At 39.6% G+C, this 17,596-nt stretch overlaps 1 protein-coding gene across 1 annotated transcript in view; it reads right to left on the reverse strand.

Moving 5' to 3' along the window:
- Window positions 1-270: 270 nt before the first annotated feature.
- BAIAP2L1 (BAR/IMD domain containing adaptor protein 2 like 1) overlaps window positions 271-17,596 on the reverse strand; it is a 39,213-nt gene continuing 21,887 nt past the window's right edge. Inside the window, exons 4-14 of the mRNA XM_054391231.1 lie at window positions 10,645-10,706; window positions 10,479-10,550; window positions 9,529-9,666; window positions 8,378-8,530; window positions 7,769-7,936; window positions 6,671-6,821; window positions 5,304-5,511; window positions 4,945-5,022; window positions 4,439-4,601; window positions 880-917; window positions 271-346 (exon numbers count right to left, since the gene is read on the reverse strand). Of these exons, the coding sequence (XP_054247206.1) occupies window positions 271-346; window positions 880-917; window positions 4,439-4,601; window positions 4,945-5,022; window positions 5,304-5,511; window positions 6,671-6,821; window positions 7,769-7,936; window positions 8,378-8,530; window positions 9,529-9,666; window positions 10,479-10,550; window positions 10,645-10,706 (1,307 nt within the window). The remainder of the gene's footprint in view (window positions 347-879; window positions 918-4,438; window positions 4,602-4,944; window positions 5,023-5,303; window positions 5,512-6,670; window positions 6,822-7,768; window positions 7,937-8,377; window positions 8,531-9,528; window positions 9,667-10,478; window positions 10,551-10,644; window positions 10,707-17,596) is intronic.

A 17,596-nucleotide genomic window follows, 5' to 3' on the forward strand; every position in this document is an offset into this window, starting at 1 on the left:
ATTTGTGAGCTATTAGTTACATGGCTTTACTAGAGTGTACAAACTATCTCTAGTAGTTCCTACTGCAGAAAAAGGCATCCTGTAAAATCAAGCCCAAGTGCTCAAACATTAGCCCAAAGCAGTTATTACATTAGGAAAAAAAAAATCCATTCCAGTATGATTCTATTGTACATTAATTACATTTAAATAAATTCTCAGAATGATTTTAGATAGTAATTGCTGTTGCAGAAACTGGTGTTTGAGGAGGAAGTGTATGTATGGACTGAGTGTTCATCGAATAATTGGTGCTGATCTGTCATTTGTTACTGTTGGTCTGAGCTTCACAGTTGCAAAAGGATTTTCTCCACTGAAAAGAAATACACAAAGTCACTTGAAGGTTTGCTGCAATATAACCCCAAATTTAAGTCACACAGGTTCCTCATCCAGGTTGTCTGAAAGACTAAGTTACGGTTTTAGACTAAAGGATTCTGTGCAACTCAGTTTAACTTGAATTTTTAAGACAAGCTTCCAAACAGAGCCTCACTTTGCAGCAATCTGAAATGTGAGAAATTAATGCCCAGTTAGAACTTTTTAAAAACAACTCCCAGTCTTCAAAGATTTTTGGGCTTAACCCTCCAAGATAGTTTAAGTCTTGCTGCCTGTCAAACTACTGCAGAAAGTTTTCTGAGAGGAGCCTACGCAGGGTGTTTTATCTGATGCCACTCCTGAGAAGGGCACAACCAATTTTAATCATGACATTTCACCAATGTCTAGAGGAAGTGTCACAGAGTAATTCAGGAAAAACATCCTTTTTTTTCTCCCCCTCATAATCAATACAATAGTATGAACCAATATAAAAATCAACACAACTAATCAGTGTAAAAGCTTCAGAAAACGTACCTTAGAAAAGGTGGTTTTATAATGCCATTCATATCAGGCTTCTGTAAAAGAAAAGGGAGATACACAGATTTACAAACACAGGATCTTGCTATCCTGCTACAGAAAAGAGAGCCTGGCCTTCAGACAGGCTGTGCAATATTTAGCTATTTAGTATTAATTATTGTGTAGTTCTGTTGAACTGTGGGAAGGTAGCTGTCAGAACGTCAAAATTAGAAGGTTAAAATTGGTACAGGCATTAGCTGGTGGCTTTGGTTTTTTTGTGTAGTATCCACCCCACCCACTGCCCCCACTCCCCCTCCTCAAATTTAAGATAGTGATCACCAGGTATCTGGCTGGGCATTTTATAGGTTAAAATGGAAAAGAAACATCAGTACAAGAGCCATCAATCAGAACAGAAAGGGCAGTACTACTTGCAGCACAATTTCTAAACCCCTCATTGCCACAGCAAGAGGCCAAGCTTAGGCCTGGAGCAGGCTGTGCAGTGAACACAGCCTGCATCTCTTTGCCTAACTGTAAAGTCATGAAGCTCGAGGCAGCAGCAGCCAGCATCATGACACAGGCAGCAAAGTCGAAGTGAGGGCAGATTTCTGATCAATAATATGTAGAGGGTTTTTTTAATGCAACCTAATGTGTTTAGCTGCTGTTGATTTACGAAGTACAAATCTAGGTATCTCCTGTGGCTTTTGTGAGTAGGGGTGGTGAGCCAGGAAAAGCAACAAAACCTGCATCTGTACTTTGCATTGTTTGTATGGGAGTGCTGCAAAAGGAAGAATAGTTTTACCTAGCTTTGCTCACGTTTCAATGTAGGAAAACTGCCACATCTAAGTGCACAAATCTGAAAAGGCTGGTTTTGACAGCTGCAGTTTGCACTGTGCTGCTGTGATGGGGTGCACCTTGTCCTTGTGAAGTTGAGGAACCCAAAAGGTGGCAGTGTGGCTCTGTCAGTGCTGCTGCAGCGGCAGTATTTCAGGTAAGATGAAGATCTTGCACAGTATTTCCCTTCCCAGGCCTGCTTATGTTACATGGAGGCAGAAATCTGCAGGCACCTTTGGTGTAGCAGCTTCAGCTCTAGTAAAGATTCAGCCTATATGGCCATTTTCTTTTCAAGCCTTAAAGCTCCAGTGCTTGAACAAAGGCCTGCAAGCCTTTCCTTTTCAGGTACCAGTAGTGCCTGGCTGCCACAGTCACAATACCATGAGGTAGGTGCAGAAATCTGTTTGTTGGAGACCTAATTCAGCAGGGTTCTTAAGCTTGTGCTTGGCTTGTGATTCCAATGAAATCACTCATATACATCAGTCATAAATAGAATTAGACCCAGGAATTAGGCCTGATTAGCCCTTAAAATTAATTAGAATGAAAGAATGCCTGAATTACATATTGCTACTTACTGAACACCAACCCTCAAAGCTCCATCAACTACTAGGTATTTTTTAGTTGATATTATTCTGCATAACACAGCATGAACAAATTAACTTGCAAGAACCATTTCCTCATCTTTCCTGCCTGAAACCCTGAGCTATTTTTTTCCTCTATATTCTGAAACAAAAATAACATGCCTCAATAAATCAGTTCCTACTTCTGCATAAAAGAGTATGTAAGGACACTGACTTATGTGTATGTAAATCCTGTATGGGAATACAGGACAACATATGGTCAACATGTCCACAGAGGACAACACGCTCTGTGGTGGTATGGGGGTTGGTGACTTGCATGGAAGTGGGAAAGACAAGGAAGCTCTGCAACTTTCCAAAAGAGTGGAAGTAAATAGTGACTTCAGAAGAAAACACTTGGGTGCAAGTACAGCAATTCTCTACATTTCTCTTCCCTATTTTGTATGGTAGCAGGTAAGAACAACCATGGGGCCACAGTAAAGAAGAAGCTGCTATGAGTTATGGAGTACTGTGGGGTACCTCAACAAGTGTATCAATTTTCCAGTCTTAAATTTTTGCTTTCCCTGTGGAAATTTAGAATCTCAGGAAAAATGTCTTTGTTTTCCACTCCAAAGAGACCATCCTGACCTCCAAAGAGAGCACACTGTTCTAATTAGAACTCTGCCCTAGTCTGTCAACAGAATGATCTCCCATTCCTCTTGTGTTAGTCCTCAAGCTTTAAGTTTACTCCCAAAACACCAGAACTAGTGCCACAGAACAAACAAAACCTTTAAGGTTACTACTCTTGAGAACTGACTGAGGACAGTTCACCACACTAAAGGCAGCAGCACAGTACAGTGATGCCGAGACAATTTAATCATTTTTATCTACAGTAAGTCACCTTTCAGTTGTCTCAGGGCAAAGCACTCACTGTACTGCTTGCTTGGCAGCTTCCACAGCCTGATCCATCTTTTAACTATGGTGAGTGTAATTACATCTGAAGGACATGTTGATCCCATAGGTCTCAACAGCCATAAAGCCACAGATAAGTGAACCCATGTACATAATTGCTTGGCTCATTGCTTCTTTATCCTAACAGGGAAACTACAAATGTGTCAAAGCACAGACACTTGTCTTCATCATCATTTCAGAAGTTCTCAGATAACTGTTTGGAAAGCAACTGGATAGTAAGATTTAGGTCTTATTTATTGATACCCACTTCATGCAGTGGAAAAGCTTTATTCCTCAAACAGTGCCCTAGAGAAACAACATCGCTGCACAAATTACATCTGTCAGAAGGACAACTCAAAATTTATTAGGATGTTATCTATTAAATATTTCAGTCATACTCTTAAATAATAAAATATGAAGTTTTTAGCTACTGGCAGCCAACTATAGGATTCCTGACTTCAAGGAGCTTGCTATGGTACCTACCAATGGAACTTTGCATCTTATACTCTAGGTACGGGCTCTGCATTTTAGAGTGACAGCCTTATTTAAAATCATAGGAAGTTTTTTGCTATCAAAATGTGATCTCTGCTTCAAGAGGCTTTTTGAAGAAGGTCTCAGAAACATTTAGCACCATTAGATACACATCAGCAAAATGTGTAATTGCTAGTAGTTGCTTAATTTGATTAGTCTTCATTTTGAATCAGTCTGAATGCTCCTTGGTAGCAGAAATAGTAGATGTATATAGCATTCTCTGTTCATAAAAATGTACTTCTTGTGGTTTTGCTGAATACAGCTGTTAGTACACATCCCTCAGCAACATCCATAAAGCCAACACTAACTTTCATGGGGTTGTGTAAAGCATTCCTGAAAACAGTTTAAGCTGCTTTAAATCCCATTTCCTATAGCTCTAAACTTGCTGAAGGTGATGGATTTGTTCTACTTTGTGTGAGAACTCCTTGTCAAGTGTAACAGATTCCATTCCTGAGAAGTTTGCTATGCAGAGTAGCTCTCCTAGTACTTAGTTACACCCCTGAACAATTCTTCTCCCTTCTTATCACTGCAGATAGGTTGAAATGTCCAAACCCCATGATACTCCTGAAAACAGCTGCACTGAAGGGCTGCTGAAGCACAAGTTAGCTAAGACAGGATATTCTGGGGCCTCACTGAAGAGCTCAGCTAAGTAGGTCAAGGAAAAGAAGCAGGGCAGAACATTTGGGTTCCTGGTATTGATTACTTACCGGGCCTGCGTTTTCTGCTCTGTCAGCTGGTGTTTTGACAGTACCTTTGGGAGACTCCATTCTCTTATCTGTTTGCACAGACCCCAGATAGTCTGGCGGTGGGAAGACAACATCACCTTTGTCCACGAGATTTACAGAACTGATACTTCGGATTGGCGCAGGGCTGCAAGACAGAAGCCAGCAGATAACATGTTCAGTTCCTATAGCAGAGCTCTCACTTATCTTTAGCTCCAGGAAAGCACAAAAGTGAATGAGCTGGATGCTAGCACAGGTGTACAGACCCACTAGACTAGAGTCAGTGGGAATCTTAAGGTGAGGTGAAGCTAGTTCTGGGGTCTTTGTCTAACTTAGAACATGTGAATGGTTAATCAAAGCATTGTACTGTAGACTGCTGGAAAGATTTACTGTACACATTACTGAATAACAAAGCACAGGAGCAGAGAAATAACATTGTCATGAATGTTAGAGAAGATGGGGAATTGCTGCGAGTCCCACCCCAACATTACCTCGGTGCTGGGACAAATGCTTTTTCTTCTGCTGCTTCTTCTAGTGGTCTAGTATACGATGATGGAAACCATCCTTTTCTGTAAGGGGAAAGTTTTTCAGCTTCGTATCAGAGACAACAGTGGACAGAACAGTGGACGACTGAGGGAACTGACAGGATTTAACTGCTAAAGACCCAGTTTCCGACAATACCAAACTGGTGTACAAAACCTCCCTAAAATAAGTGTGGTGATTTACCTTACAGAAAGACTCAAAGTTCCCAGACAGTAACAGCCAGCAACAACAGGGGAAATAATTTACTAGGTCTAACAAAATCTGATGAGACACATTTTCCCTTCATGTTCACATTGGGCAATCTTACACTTTAGTTGAGTCGTGTTCCCCATAAAGCCAGCCGTCCTTTTCTTCAGCTACAAGAAGCGTGATGATATCCCCCTGTGCAAAGCTGAGCAATGTCTTGTTACTTCCAGCAGTATGTGGGAAGATTGTCTTTACTTTTTGCCTTTTCATTATATTTAGTCCTGTGGCAACAGAAGTTGAGCGTGATAAACTGGCATCCTCTGAATTCTCTGTCAGAAATCAAGCAAAAAAAAAAAAAAAAGAAAAATTAGCCCCACGCTAATAAAATTAATTATGATTAACAGTCTGACAGGACAAAAAGGAATGCTTGAGTGAAAATCAAGTTCTGAGACTCTGTACTGCTTTGGTTCCCACTTAGACACCTCTCAACTGTCTGCCAATGTTTCTTACCACCATGAAATTCTTAATAGCATGTGCAACTGTATACAAACATCACCCTATCACGACAAAGCTGAACCAACACACATAGAATGTTATTATCTAAATCTTTTACTTGCTGCTACTTCACTTTTATTTTTGGCATGAAAAATGCTAAGCATTCACAGCCATAGGAGACTTGGAAAATTTCCCATTTAAAAAAAAAAAAAAAGTAACTGTGTATGAAGTCCCTGATGTCATTTTCACATGTGCCTAGCCCTCAACTGCAGCTCAGTCAATGGGAGTTGCAGATACTTGGTGCTTTGCAGACCCCAGATATTTAACAGAACATAGTTCAAAGGACATCTCAGAATTGTGTGCTATTTGGCTAACAAAATATATTATAAGCACATTTTAAAGGAAGAAATGCTGGAACTGCTATTGTCACACTGAAAGGTTCTGCATTGTGGTTGTGAGCCAGACTTAGTTCTTTCCCTTCCTTCCCTGTAACAGGTCATGTGAAAAAAAAATCAATACATTAGAAACTTAGGAAACAAATCTTAATAGAATTTTACATTTCAAGAAAGAAACAAAAGGCTGTGCTCGTTTTGTCCCATGTGCACATTCCTCCCTAACTGCTACAGGTTCTTAAAGCAAACCAAAGCTAGACTCTAGGAACAGTTTCTTTATTTGCACTGAAATAATCACTCAGCTCTACCTTGTTCAAAATTACAGAATGTATTCCAGTCAGATTGGAAGTGGTAAGAGCAGCTAAGCTGAGTTAATCAGGCAGGCTGTGACTAAAATAGAATCTACCCATCCTGACCTGTATTTTACTGCAAACGGTTCTTGTCTTACAACACACTTCCCGTGTTTGGTAACTTATAGATATACACCATAAAGACCATTTTCTACCCCTCTGTACATCCTGGGATTCACATCATTCCAGCAGTCAAGAAATCCTACTGTAACTTTGAACACTTAGCTAATTTGCAACAAAGTGACACTCACCTGTTGAATTGTTGAGTTTTTCAGAAGATGTCTTGGGAGCTGTTGTGGGGTTGTTAAACATATCCACGAGTGGACTGGTGTAGGCCCTGCCAGCAGGAGCTGGGGGCACCCTGGATGCATTTTCATGGTGAGGATAAAAATCACTTCCAAACTAGAGTCACAGAAACAGCAGTATCACAATACTGAGGAGACAGTCCCAACTTATTTGCAATATTACATTCCAGAAAGCAATGCTGATGTATTCCCAAATTATACATATTTAGAGCTGTCAGTCCCCATGTTCCCTTGGAATTGCTGATAGAATGTTTGTAAGAGGCTTCTGTTCCTTGACAGACATTGGTTAGTGGGACTGCTGTGCCTTTTATCCCCCCCCAAAATAACACAGTTACATCTAGATAATCTCCAGATTATTTTTCTTAGATACTCAAGAACTAGTGGTGACAAAACACACAAACAGGTAGAATTTAGAATCTAACCTGTACTCTAATAAGAAACATGGAGGGAAGAAGGAAAGAGAACAGGAAATGTTAGGAACAAGTTCTTTACCATGAGGGTAGTGGAACACTGGAACAGGTTGCCCCAGGAGGTGGTTGGGGCCCCATCCCTGGAGATACTCAAGGTGAGGCTCAACAGGGCTCTGGACAACCTGATCTAGTGGAGGATACCCCTGCTTACTGCAGAGGAGGCTGGCCTAGATGACCTTTGGAGGTCCCTTCCAACCCAGACCACTCTATCATTCTATGATTTTGTTTAAGTTTATATTGAACTACTGAGTGTGTAATTATTAGCACTTTAGAGATAAGAATGTAGGAAATGGAATGGTTAGAACGAAAGTAGCCCTGAGGCTGGGCTCTGCAGAAAGTCTTAGGCACCCAACTGAAAAGTGAGCCCTGGGGTATGTGCTTCTGCCTGCTATACTGTGTACTTTTCCAGTAGCAGAGCTTCAGCTTGATGATTTTGCTTTCATAGTGAACCCCAGCATAGCCCAGCTGAGGTGCATCCCAGGTATGACTGCACATGCTTAGGTACAACAGAAGCTAGTGAAGACTGTACACCCAGTTATGAGACAGAACCTTTAACCATCAAAGAACAACATACCAAGGTGTTTCTCTCTATCATTGGTGAAGGTTGTGGAGTTCCTGATACTGGAGTGGAACCAGGTGTCCTTATCTCATCTATCATCATTCTGACTTTTTCAGGCACTTTAGTGGCATCGCTACAGATTTCCTGCCACCCAGGCAGCTTGGATTTTAGGAAGTCTGCACACTGCATCCAAAGCGTAAAAGACACTCGTCAAAGACATGCTGTTACATACAATTGCACAGACCTGTTTGCTAATCTTTATTACACCAAAATGATAGCATCTGCAAAATGGAAGGCTTTCAAAAATGCTTGTAAAGCAGTACCTCTTTGAAACACACCACATGTTGTAGAAAGAGACTGGCTTTTGTCAGAGTCAGGGAAATACCTGATCAGTCCATACATTTTTTCCCTCAATATATTATTTTGAAAAAGCCACAGTAACCCTTTATTGTTGCTACAATACATTGAAGAGAACATTGCACTGTAAACATTTTCTGTGCACTGATTACAGCACTTGTCTGGCACTACAGTGTTCCTAAGTGCTATCTTAGCTACTTACAGCACTCTGATCTCCCACAGGATTAGATTTCAGGAGTTTCATTTGTTTGAATTCATGTCACTGACCTGAACATGATAGAAGTGCATGTGCTGGGTAAAGTTGCAGTGCTTGTCAACCAGAAAGCAGAATCTTCTCTTCTCTTCAAGGAGGGCTTCTCTGCAGCCTTCTGCAATAAATCTCTGGATGTCACTCTGTCGAGAGGTCACAGTTTCCAAATACTAAGGAGAAAAAAAACCACAAAACCCCAACATAAATCACATGGAGTCTCCGGGTTTTATTTGATACTACATGCAATTACTGAGGAAAGATGGGGTGGGATAGGGTGGCTCTGCTTCCAAGTCTCAATCCTTTTGTGCAAGCACCCAACTTCCTTCATATCTCACCAGGTAAATGTATACTCTGTGACAGGTAATCAGTAATCTACTTGGGTGTGTGTATGTGTGTGAAGAAAAAGGAGCTAATGCTATTTACATTTACTGTTCCTCATTACAAACAAAGCTTTCTTTGAAAAGAAAATTAAAATAGAAAAGTATGGAGAAAAAGCCCTGATAAGCTATCATGAAATTAAAACATTGAGTAAATAAAAATAGGACTGGCAAGGATTTTCTGAGAGATACAAGACATCCAGAATGTGACTTGCTGTTTAAAACAGTTCCTCCTCATTGCCTTGCCATTTCTAACTTCACCTCAAGATGGCAATGCTGGTTTAACATCAGAAGGGAAGGGAATAACTGAAGATGGCATTTACCCACCTTGGGAAATTAATTTATAGCAAATTACTAATGAATTTGCATAGCATAGCTGACTTCCTCTGTAAGCCTCTGCATAAAGGTGTAGTTACAGTGGTATTTATAAAAAAATAATCAATCAGGTAGTGGCCAGAGGATGAAACCTAGCAACTGAAGCAGAAGGTTCTGAATGTGTACAGCAGAGCAGTCCAGAGCTCAGTTTCAATAGGAGTGCCACTAAGATAAGCCAACCTTGAGGAATCAAAACCCCACGTCCTTCAAAACCGTGGGGTTGGACTGTTGCCAGACAACTTCCAGAGGAGTTATGTGCATTAACCACTAGCATTGCCTACACAAAAATTGTGGTAAGCTTCAGAAGGCAAGATTTAAAAAAAAGAGACTCAAACACGACCTGTAATAGCTTAACATCTTCTGTTGACCAGTTCTTACAGAGAGAAAGAAAAAGAAACAAGAGACCATGCACTGACCTCCATCTCTTTGTGCTCGTATTTCATTACGTTGCGTGCTCCTTGGCTTTTCCTTCTGATTTTTTTCAGCTCAGCCTGTGACTTCTCTAAAGAATCTAATTTGCTTCTGTGTTCCGTTTGGTACCTCTTTAAAGTTGCCTGCAATCAAAGCATTTAAAACATCTCCTTGTGCACTCAGTCATGTAATTGGATGACTAAAAAGCATTACCACTGTCTGTGAGATGCCACTAGTACACACCAAATGAGTTGGGCAGTTGCCTTTCTCAACTTTAGTTTTAAAATGTCATTGGTTCTTTTCAACTCAAAATAAGCATGAAAACTTCTGCCATGTTTTTGTATCTAAAGCTTAGTTCTAACATATTGATTAGCTGTTAGGGAACAATTTCTGAAATATAATTTCATCCAGTTCTGGGCTCCCCAGTTCAAGAGGGACAGGGATCTGCTGGAGAGAGTCCAACAGAGGGCTACAAGGGTGATTAAGGCACTGGAGCACTGCCTCATGAGGAAAGGCTGAGAGACCTGGAGCTGTTTAGTCTGGAGAGGAGAAGACTGAGTGGGGATCTAATAAATGTCTATAAATATCTGAAGGCTGAGTATCAAGAAGGAAGGGACAGCCTCTTCTCACTTGCACCCTGTGCTAGGACAGGGGGCAATGGATATAAACTACAGCACAGGAAGTTCCATCTCAACATGAGGAGGAACTTCTTTACTGTAAGGGTCACAGAGCACTGGAACAGGCTCCCCAGAGAGGTTGTGAAATCTCCTTCTCTGGAGACTTTCAAGACCCATCTGGATGCATTCCTGTGTGACCTGTGCTGGATTCTATGGCCCTGCTCTGGCAGGGGGACTGGACTTGAATATCTCCAGAGGTCCCTTCCAACCCATAACATCCTGTGATTTGATTATAAATAGATAAATAAAGTGTGACTTTCAGAATTGAATGTACTTACAGTCATATATTTCACATCCAAGTCTGTTTTCTTCTCCAGCTCAGATATAATTTCTTTATGAAATTTTTTGAACTTTGAAAGCAAATGAATGAAAAGTTATTAAAAATCGACAAAAGTAATTTCTAACTTCAGAAGTAAATTTTAAAATTAGAAAACATTCACTTACACTCTCCTCCAGACTGTCATTAAGTTTCTTGTGTGTTCTTGAGATTTCTATGAGAACTTGGCCTGTTGGTAAACATATTTCATAGAGTCCTGAAGTTAGTTAACAAAGAACGGTAATAAAATCTATTTATTTAATATGTTTATTAATTGGAATGTGTTTAAGAGGGATAGGAAGTTTCTTGCTGTTGCTCATCACAGCAGTTTAAACAAATAGCTAAATCTGGCCATAGACAAACCAAGAAGATCCTAAGCAACAGAAGAATAATTACTGATACATTAATATGCAAGAAGGACATGGAGTGCCAGACAAACTAAATACTCCTTTCTCTCCAGAAAATTCATATTGATTTAGTAACAGCCTCTTGCCAAGCCAGAGAATAGCACACAAGAACTAAAGGTATCTGTCACTATCCAAATAGCTGCTATCTAATGTTTATTAGCCAGCTGCACCTTCAGAATTAACAAAGTAACCTCTCGCATTCACTCCCAACACACATGCTAAAACAATTCTGATAGCTATGCTGGTGAGTTTCCCAGGCTGTTTTATCAGTGGTTACAGCCTCACTGGAGGGCATTCACCAGCAGCTAAAAAGCAGCAGATTCCTGCATCTCTCCACAGAGCCTGTTATTGCTCTGCTGTCTTCCAGCACAGAGTTACAAAGTTTACTCTTAACTGTGAGCACTTAAAAAGCTAGACTGTTTCATTTGGTTTAGGAGGAATAACACTTCAGTCCTCAGGGTGTGGTTCTGAGTGCAAACCAATGTAAACTGCCAGCTGTGGTCCTGCCCTGTATGCAGGCAGCCACACCACCCTGCTCTGGATACAGATGGCCACATCATCCCTGCTCCCTTTCCTCCTCGGCACTGACACATAGAGTGTCGGCCAGTCTTGTCTGGGAGATTGCAACATACTGCTGGGAAGAGTAGTTGGAAGTGTCCTGAAGTGCCCAGTTTGACTTCACCCAAATGAGATCTGTAGACAGTTACCAGGTTGCAGCCAGGAGCCTTTATAAAAACCTGGAAGTGCTGGGGCCACAATCAGATTCCCAAACTATGTTGCATCTGCGAGTCCTGCCTCGGGTTATGTTTTACTGTCATTCCATGGCAGGAAGAGAAGGTTCAGTTCCACAGCTGGCTCAGTGGCATGCCTCCTCCAGTCATCTACTCCTCAATCAGCCTTGCAGTCATCCCACCATAGAGTATTTTCCACGCAGGTGCTTGCAGTAGTAAACCTGCAATAGTGCTGTCCCAGTGTACAGGTGGCACATCCAGCTCTGTGCTGTTGATCACCTGTCTCTCGCAGAGTCACTGCATGGGACTGCTCTGTGTGTCCCCCCTTCCTGCCATTTTTATCACCTTCCACCATTCTGTTCCCTTTTCTCAAATTAAAAAAGGGATGCATTAACTGTTTTGGTTTTTTTTCCTGAGACTTCCTGTAGAACCTACAGAGTGCTATGCTTTTTTGTTGTGATTTTTTAAAAAAATGATGATTATAGAAATACAACTATGAGAAGTGAAAGGTGCTACAGTAATTGGTTGCTTGTATGCAATAGAAAAATAAATATAATCTAGTTACATAAACACTTGAAGTAATGGACGTGAGTAAGCCACCTTGTTATTTTAAGGCTGTAGAAGTGAAAGCACTTCAGTCCATACCATTTCTTTTTCACCAAACTCAACTGAAAAGATACATTTTAGACTGTGGTGAGCTTTTTAAAATTAGAAGAGTTTTATAAACACTTGTCTGCAGCTTAAGAAAAGAAAAGAAAACAAAACAAGACAGTGTTAAAAGAAACCAGAGAAAATAATCAAGAAATACAAGTAAAAAAATCACAGATTTTGATTTTAAATATGCAGACTAGGAGGTGATTTGGGAAGTTACAGAATTTCAGGGCAAGTGTTGCAATGTCCCTCAAAATAATTGCCCTTCTAGACTTTTTTCTTTTAAAAATGAAGTTATTCTGCCTCTTTGTCAAAAAGTACGTTGTGAGAATCTGCTGCCAAAAGCTGTACACTTAGCTAAGACTTGGCAACACTGAGGCAGCCAGCCCAGGGCTTCAAGTACTGACAGCCATCCAACAAGGTGGGGTATTGACTCAGCTCTTGCAGGGCTCTCCCACACTCCCTTCCCCTGGCCTGCTCTGCCACCGCAGTGCAAACTCTCCGTGAAACAGCCCATTCACCTGGTGTGGCAAGAATGGAAACCCTGACGCTGGGAGCTTGTTATTTCTGTCTCACACAGCAGCCTTCAAGGCTTTCGGCTTTGAAAGCTTGGGTAGAAACAGGGTTGTTTTCCCCCTCTTCCCCCCTGCCTTTATTACAAAAAATACTACCAAAACATGTCCTGAAATGAAGAGAACTTTAAAACCTGTGCTTCCTTCTGAACGGTTTGTGCTGGATTATTTTATGAGTTTATTTTAGAGTGTTCTAGAACACTTTAAAACAGTATTTTTAGGTTTCAGTGACTAACTCTAATTGCATTTTCTTTTTCTCTGCACCAAATACTCCCTGTATGCCATGCACCAGGCAAAAGACATGTCATGCTGCAACCTCCTTACTGCCACTGGTAGTCCACAGATACTGTAGGTACTGGCTCACCCATATAATTTCCTCTTTCAGGTATTGAATCAACTTTTTGAAAAGAACTCATAGCAAGCACACTCTGACTTACTAAGATTTAAATTCCAATTTAAATGATAGGTCAGATTCTGCACTTTGAATATATAGAGAAAGTTTTTACAGTGAACATATCCCATGGGGTTTTATTGCCAGTTTAAGATAATGGGTTAGTCACACTTTGATACAATAAGATTTATACAACAGGCCAAGTTTTTGTACAAGACTAATTCAAAGAAGGCAAACCAACCACTAGCCTACATGTAGCAGTGACCAAGTGGAATGGAAATTGAACAATTTCAATGTAATATTTTGATTTTAATTGCAGCCCTAATAAAGACAGTGGGCTACTCTGGATTAATAACAAGAGAACCTAAGGCCAGGCTCTAATGTTCAGTAATTATTCATCTTGTAGAAAGGTGCAGAGAACTACTTAAGGTGAAGACAGACATATACTTCCCATACAAGCTAAAATATTTTGCTATGTATTAAAGCTGCTCATGATCAGGTTTTGTATATGAGAGCTCATAATATACAATAACCAATATTAGCCTTGTCATCATTTATTGGCAAACCCCAAACCTATCAAACATAACAGCATGACCAGGGTGCATGATAACAGACCACTGAATGCCCATTTGTGGCAGACATACTGTGAACTTGAACCAGTTTTAGGCATCACATTATGCAATGAATTAATAAACCAAAGCCACTGGTCTTGATGATAAACATCAAGAGACTCAACAGATGTCAAAATACTTGCCTTTCAAAGATACTTTTTTTCTGCTTTCCATTCCCCCACACCTTGAATGTGAAATCTTTGTGACTAAAAGGCACATTAAATATTCCCACATTTGCTTTAGAGAACAGAAGTCTAGTTGTAAATGTTTATAGATGCTCTGTTATTTTGATACTACCTTTTCAGTGCACTACAAGGCAGAGAAAAAACGATCTCTTTTGTGGGGGGGGAACATCTCAAATACCTTAAACAACTTTTAAAATAAACCAAACATTTCTCCTGCACAGTTCTTGAAACCAGCTGCATAATACAGCTGTAATCTGAAACATGACCATGGACAGTAACACCAAGTTCCATGGTAAAGTTATTTTAGTTTCAAACAGGTTCACTGCACAGAGAGGAAGATCTCTTAAGCTGAAACTTCAGGATTTGTGGAATATTTTTAGGCTTCACCAAGGCTCTTGGTTCTGTGAATATTTTCTACTGAGAAAGTAAGACAGACTAGAATTCCATTCATGCTGTTGGTTTTGTTAACTGACACCAAACCCCAAAAAATTCATTAACCCAAAATGTGTAAGAGTTATTTCTCCACACACAGTACTCCATGAGCAAGAAGACATCCTTAAATGACTGTCTTCACAGTAGATGGAAACATGGAAAGCAATTTCTAACAGAAATACTGATTGTAAGGCCAGAATGCAGAACTTCTGCAGCAGTTACACTTCAACCTCACTGTTTGCACTGGGTGGTTGTACTGGTTATTTATCTTTTTAGCTTATGTTGACTGTTCTTACTCATGGAAGACTAGAAGAATTAGTTCAAGTTAGAAATAAAACTTGAAATTCAGTTCTGTTATAGAAACAAATATTGGCAGCTACTGAAAAAGAAACTCTAAAAATACTGAATACCTATACTAGAATCAATAAAAGAATTAATTGCATCACCTTTCTTGAAATATATTTCAATTATGTTTTATTTAGAGGACATCCCTTTGGAAAACATTCGAGTCTCTTAACAGAGTCAGTTTATTAGATGACTAGAAACAGAGTCAGTTTCTTAGATGACTAGAAACAGACAAAGTGCTTAATTGTATCACTCTTATCTCCTGTTGCCCTGTTTTGCATTTAAAGCAGGTCTAGTAACTTCATTTCTTAGAGATGAAACGACATAATTATTTACATAAAACAAGAGAATGAAAGGCTGAGTCAAGCCACACATGGAGACAATACAGTTCAAGTGTATTATTAGATGTCATTTCTGTCCAGATGCCATTTCTCCCAAGCTATCCTTTGGCCCAAGAAAAAGGCATTTATGACAAGAGGAAGTTAGAAACAAAGTCCATTGAAGCCAGTAGTGCCTGAAAGGCAGCAAAATAGAAAATTTCGAAGGAATACAATATGACAAATGATTGAGCAAAACATCTGTTAAGCCTCAAATGTGTTAAATTTATCATATTGTCATAGGAAGGATTTATTGCAGAAGGATGTAATCGTGCAGCAGATGCTTTAAAGAAAGCAAAAAGCCTTAACAGAATTTAATGTGAAAGAAGGACAAAGGAATGTAAAACTTCCCAACTGTAATTGTACTTTGCTTCTAATACAGTTTGTGCAGAATGCTTGAAAACCCCCTCACAATCTGCAGAATTAATACTAATGTGCACATAAATCAGTAGGACTAGGTCACGTCTGCCTTTCCTTACTGCATGAGCGAACGTGAAATAGGAAGCAAGAAGTAAATCTCTCTGTAGTTCATTTTATAAAATGGCACTGACATACAACCATTCAATGCCATTTTATGAAGGTGACTGCAGAAGGTGAAGGAGAAGAAAAAAAAAAAGAATAAAAAAGAATTAAACCCACAGTAGAGAAAAGAGGAAGAGATTTCAGAGTATAATGAAGTATTTTAATTCCATCATGCATGCTGGAGGTACTGCTCTGAAGCAACACCTCCAAAGAGATAGTTCCGTTTTGCTAGAACAGCAAATAAACTCTGTACATAAACCAAAAAGAGATGTAAAGAGAGCTTCACGGTCTAAATGGCATTTTCAGATCCATTTTTATTTTAAATAAGCAGAGTTCTCACTAAGGCTGTGAACAACAGATATGTTTCTGCAATATAACAAACAAGTGAATTAATTTAAACCAGTTTAAATATGGGTTAAAGAAAATAGAAAAACCTCTGACAGCACAGTGGCTGAAATCTCTCTGTCCATGTACTTGGAAAGTAAATCCCAGAGCAATACTGATTATGAACCATGTGGAATGAAAATGAACCTTATTGGACATACAAAAATCAAATTTAAAGTACTACATACACAGTTAAAGATATAAAAGTGTAGTCCTGTTAGCAGCATATGCTGGCAGTTGTTTACAGTAGGCTCCCACACAAAACAGACTGCAGCAATTATTCCTTTAGCATACAAATAGTCTCATGCTCTCAGCTCCCCTTTAACTATGTAAGCCTTTAACATGGAGTTGTTTTCACAGCATCATTTCTCATCTAAAGTTAGCTCACCATATTTCAAGTAATGATCTGAAACTGATTTAAGGCTCTAAGTTGCAATTTCTCCATAGCTCAGTTTCATCACTATTTTTCCACAAGCTCCATTACTTCTATTTCAAATCTTTTAAGGCATTTTACAGTCTTGCTGATACAGAAGAGATAGTCTTTCCATCCTGGGAGATGCTTTATTTGCATCTGTACAGATTTATATGCAGATCCATAGCACATCCATACAAATACCTGACAGCCTGTTTCCTCTGTGCCAAATAGCATCAGGGAGATAAAAATAAAGACACAAATAGAAAAAGAAAAGAAAGGTGGCTTGTAGCAGGCTGCTACTGCTACTTTGCCTTGGTTATCTTCTCTCTGAGCAAGCTTACTTGACCCAGTCAGGAGCATACAGTCAACTGGATAAATTGGACTGGTGGTGACAGCTCACATGACCACCATTTGCTCAAGGACCTGTCTTCTAGTCACAGCCTTATAATGTTGTGGAACTGGCTGGAAAAATGCATTCAGGACCATTTACAAGATGATGGCTGAGATTTTAACCAAAATGAAAACCAAAAAGCCTAACCACCAATTTTCAGCAGCTTGGCTGTACATTATTTGGAACCAAATCTGCTGGAACATGTACTTAGCAATGCTCTTCAATGCTTCCCCTGCCATCACATTACACATTGCTCTCTGCGTGAGGAATACAGTCAAAGAGCCCTACTATTCAAAACCCCTTTTCCCATTTCATACTTAGACAAACAGTGAAGGAACAGAGCACAGTTTAGTTTTCCTGTAGCAGCCTAGCATCTCTTATTTATCATACCATTTTGTTTTGTAATTCAGGATCAAAATCATGTATTAACCTTTTCCATGTCCTAAAACTTTGTTGATGGTCATATTAAAAAAATAGTAAGACTGCATAATGAAGCACTTTGCCAGTACATAAAACAGAAATAAAATGTCTTGAATATTATGATTTTTCTTTAAATCTTGTGATATTTAAGTATCAAAAGACACAAAGAACTCCTCATCTCCTTATACCTCAGCAAGTCTATGACTGTTGATAAAAGAGCCATATTCAGTTAATCCCAAGGATCAA

This window comes from Indicator indicator, chromosome 22 (genome assembly GCF_027791375.1).
Source record: "Indicator indicator isolate 239-I01 chromosome 22, UM_Iind_1.1, whole genome shotgun sequence".
Classification (NCBI taxonomy): domain Eukaryota; kingdom Metazoa; phylum Chordata; class Aves; order Piciformes; family Indicatoridae; genus Indicator; species Indicator indicator.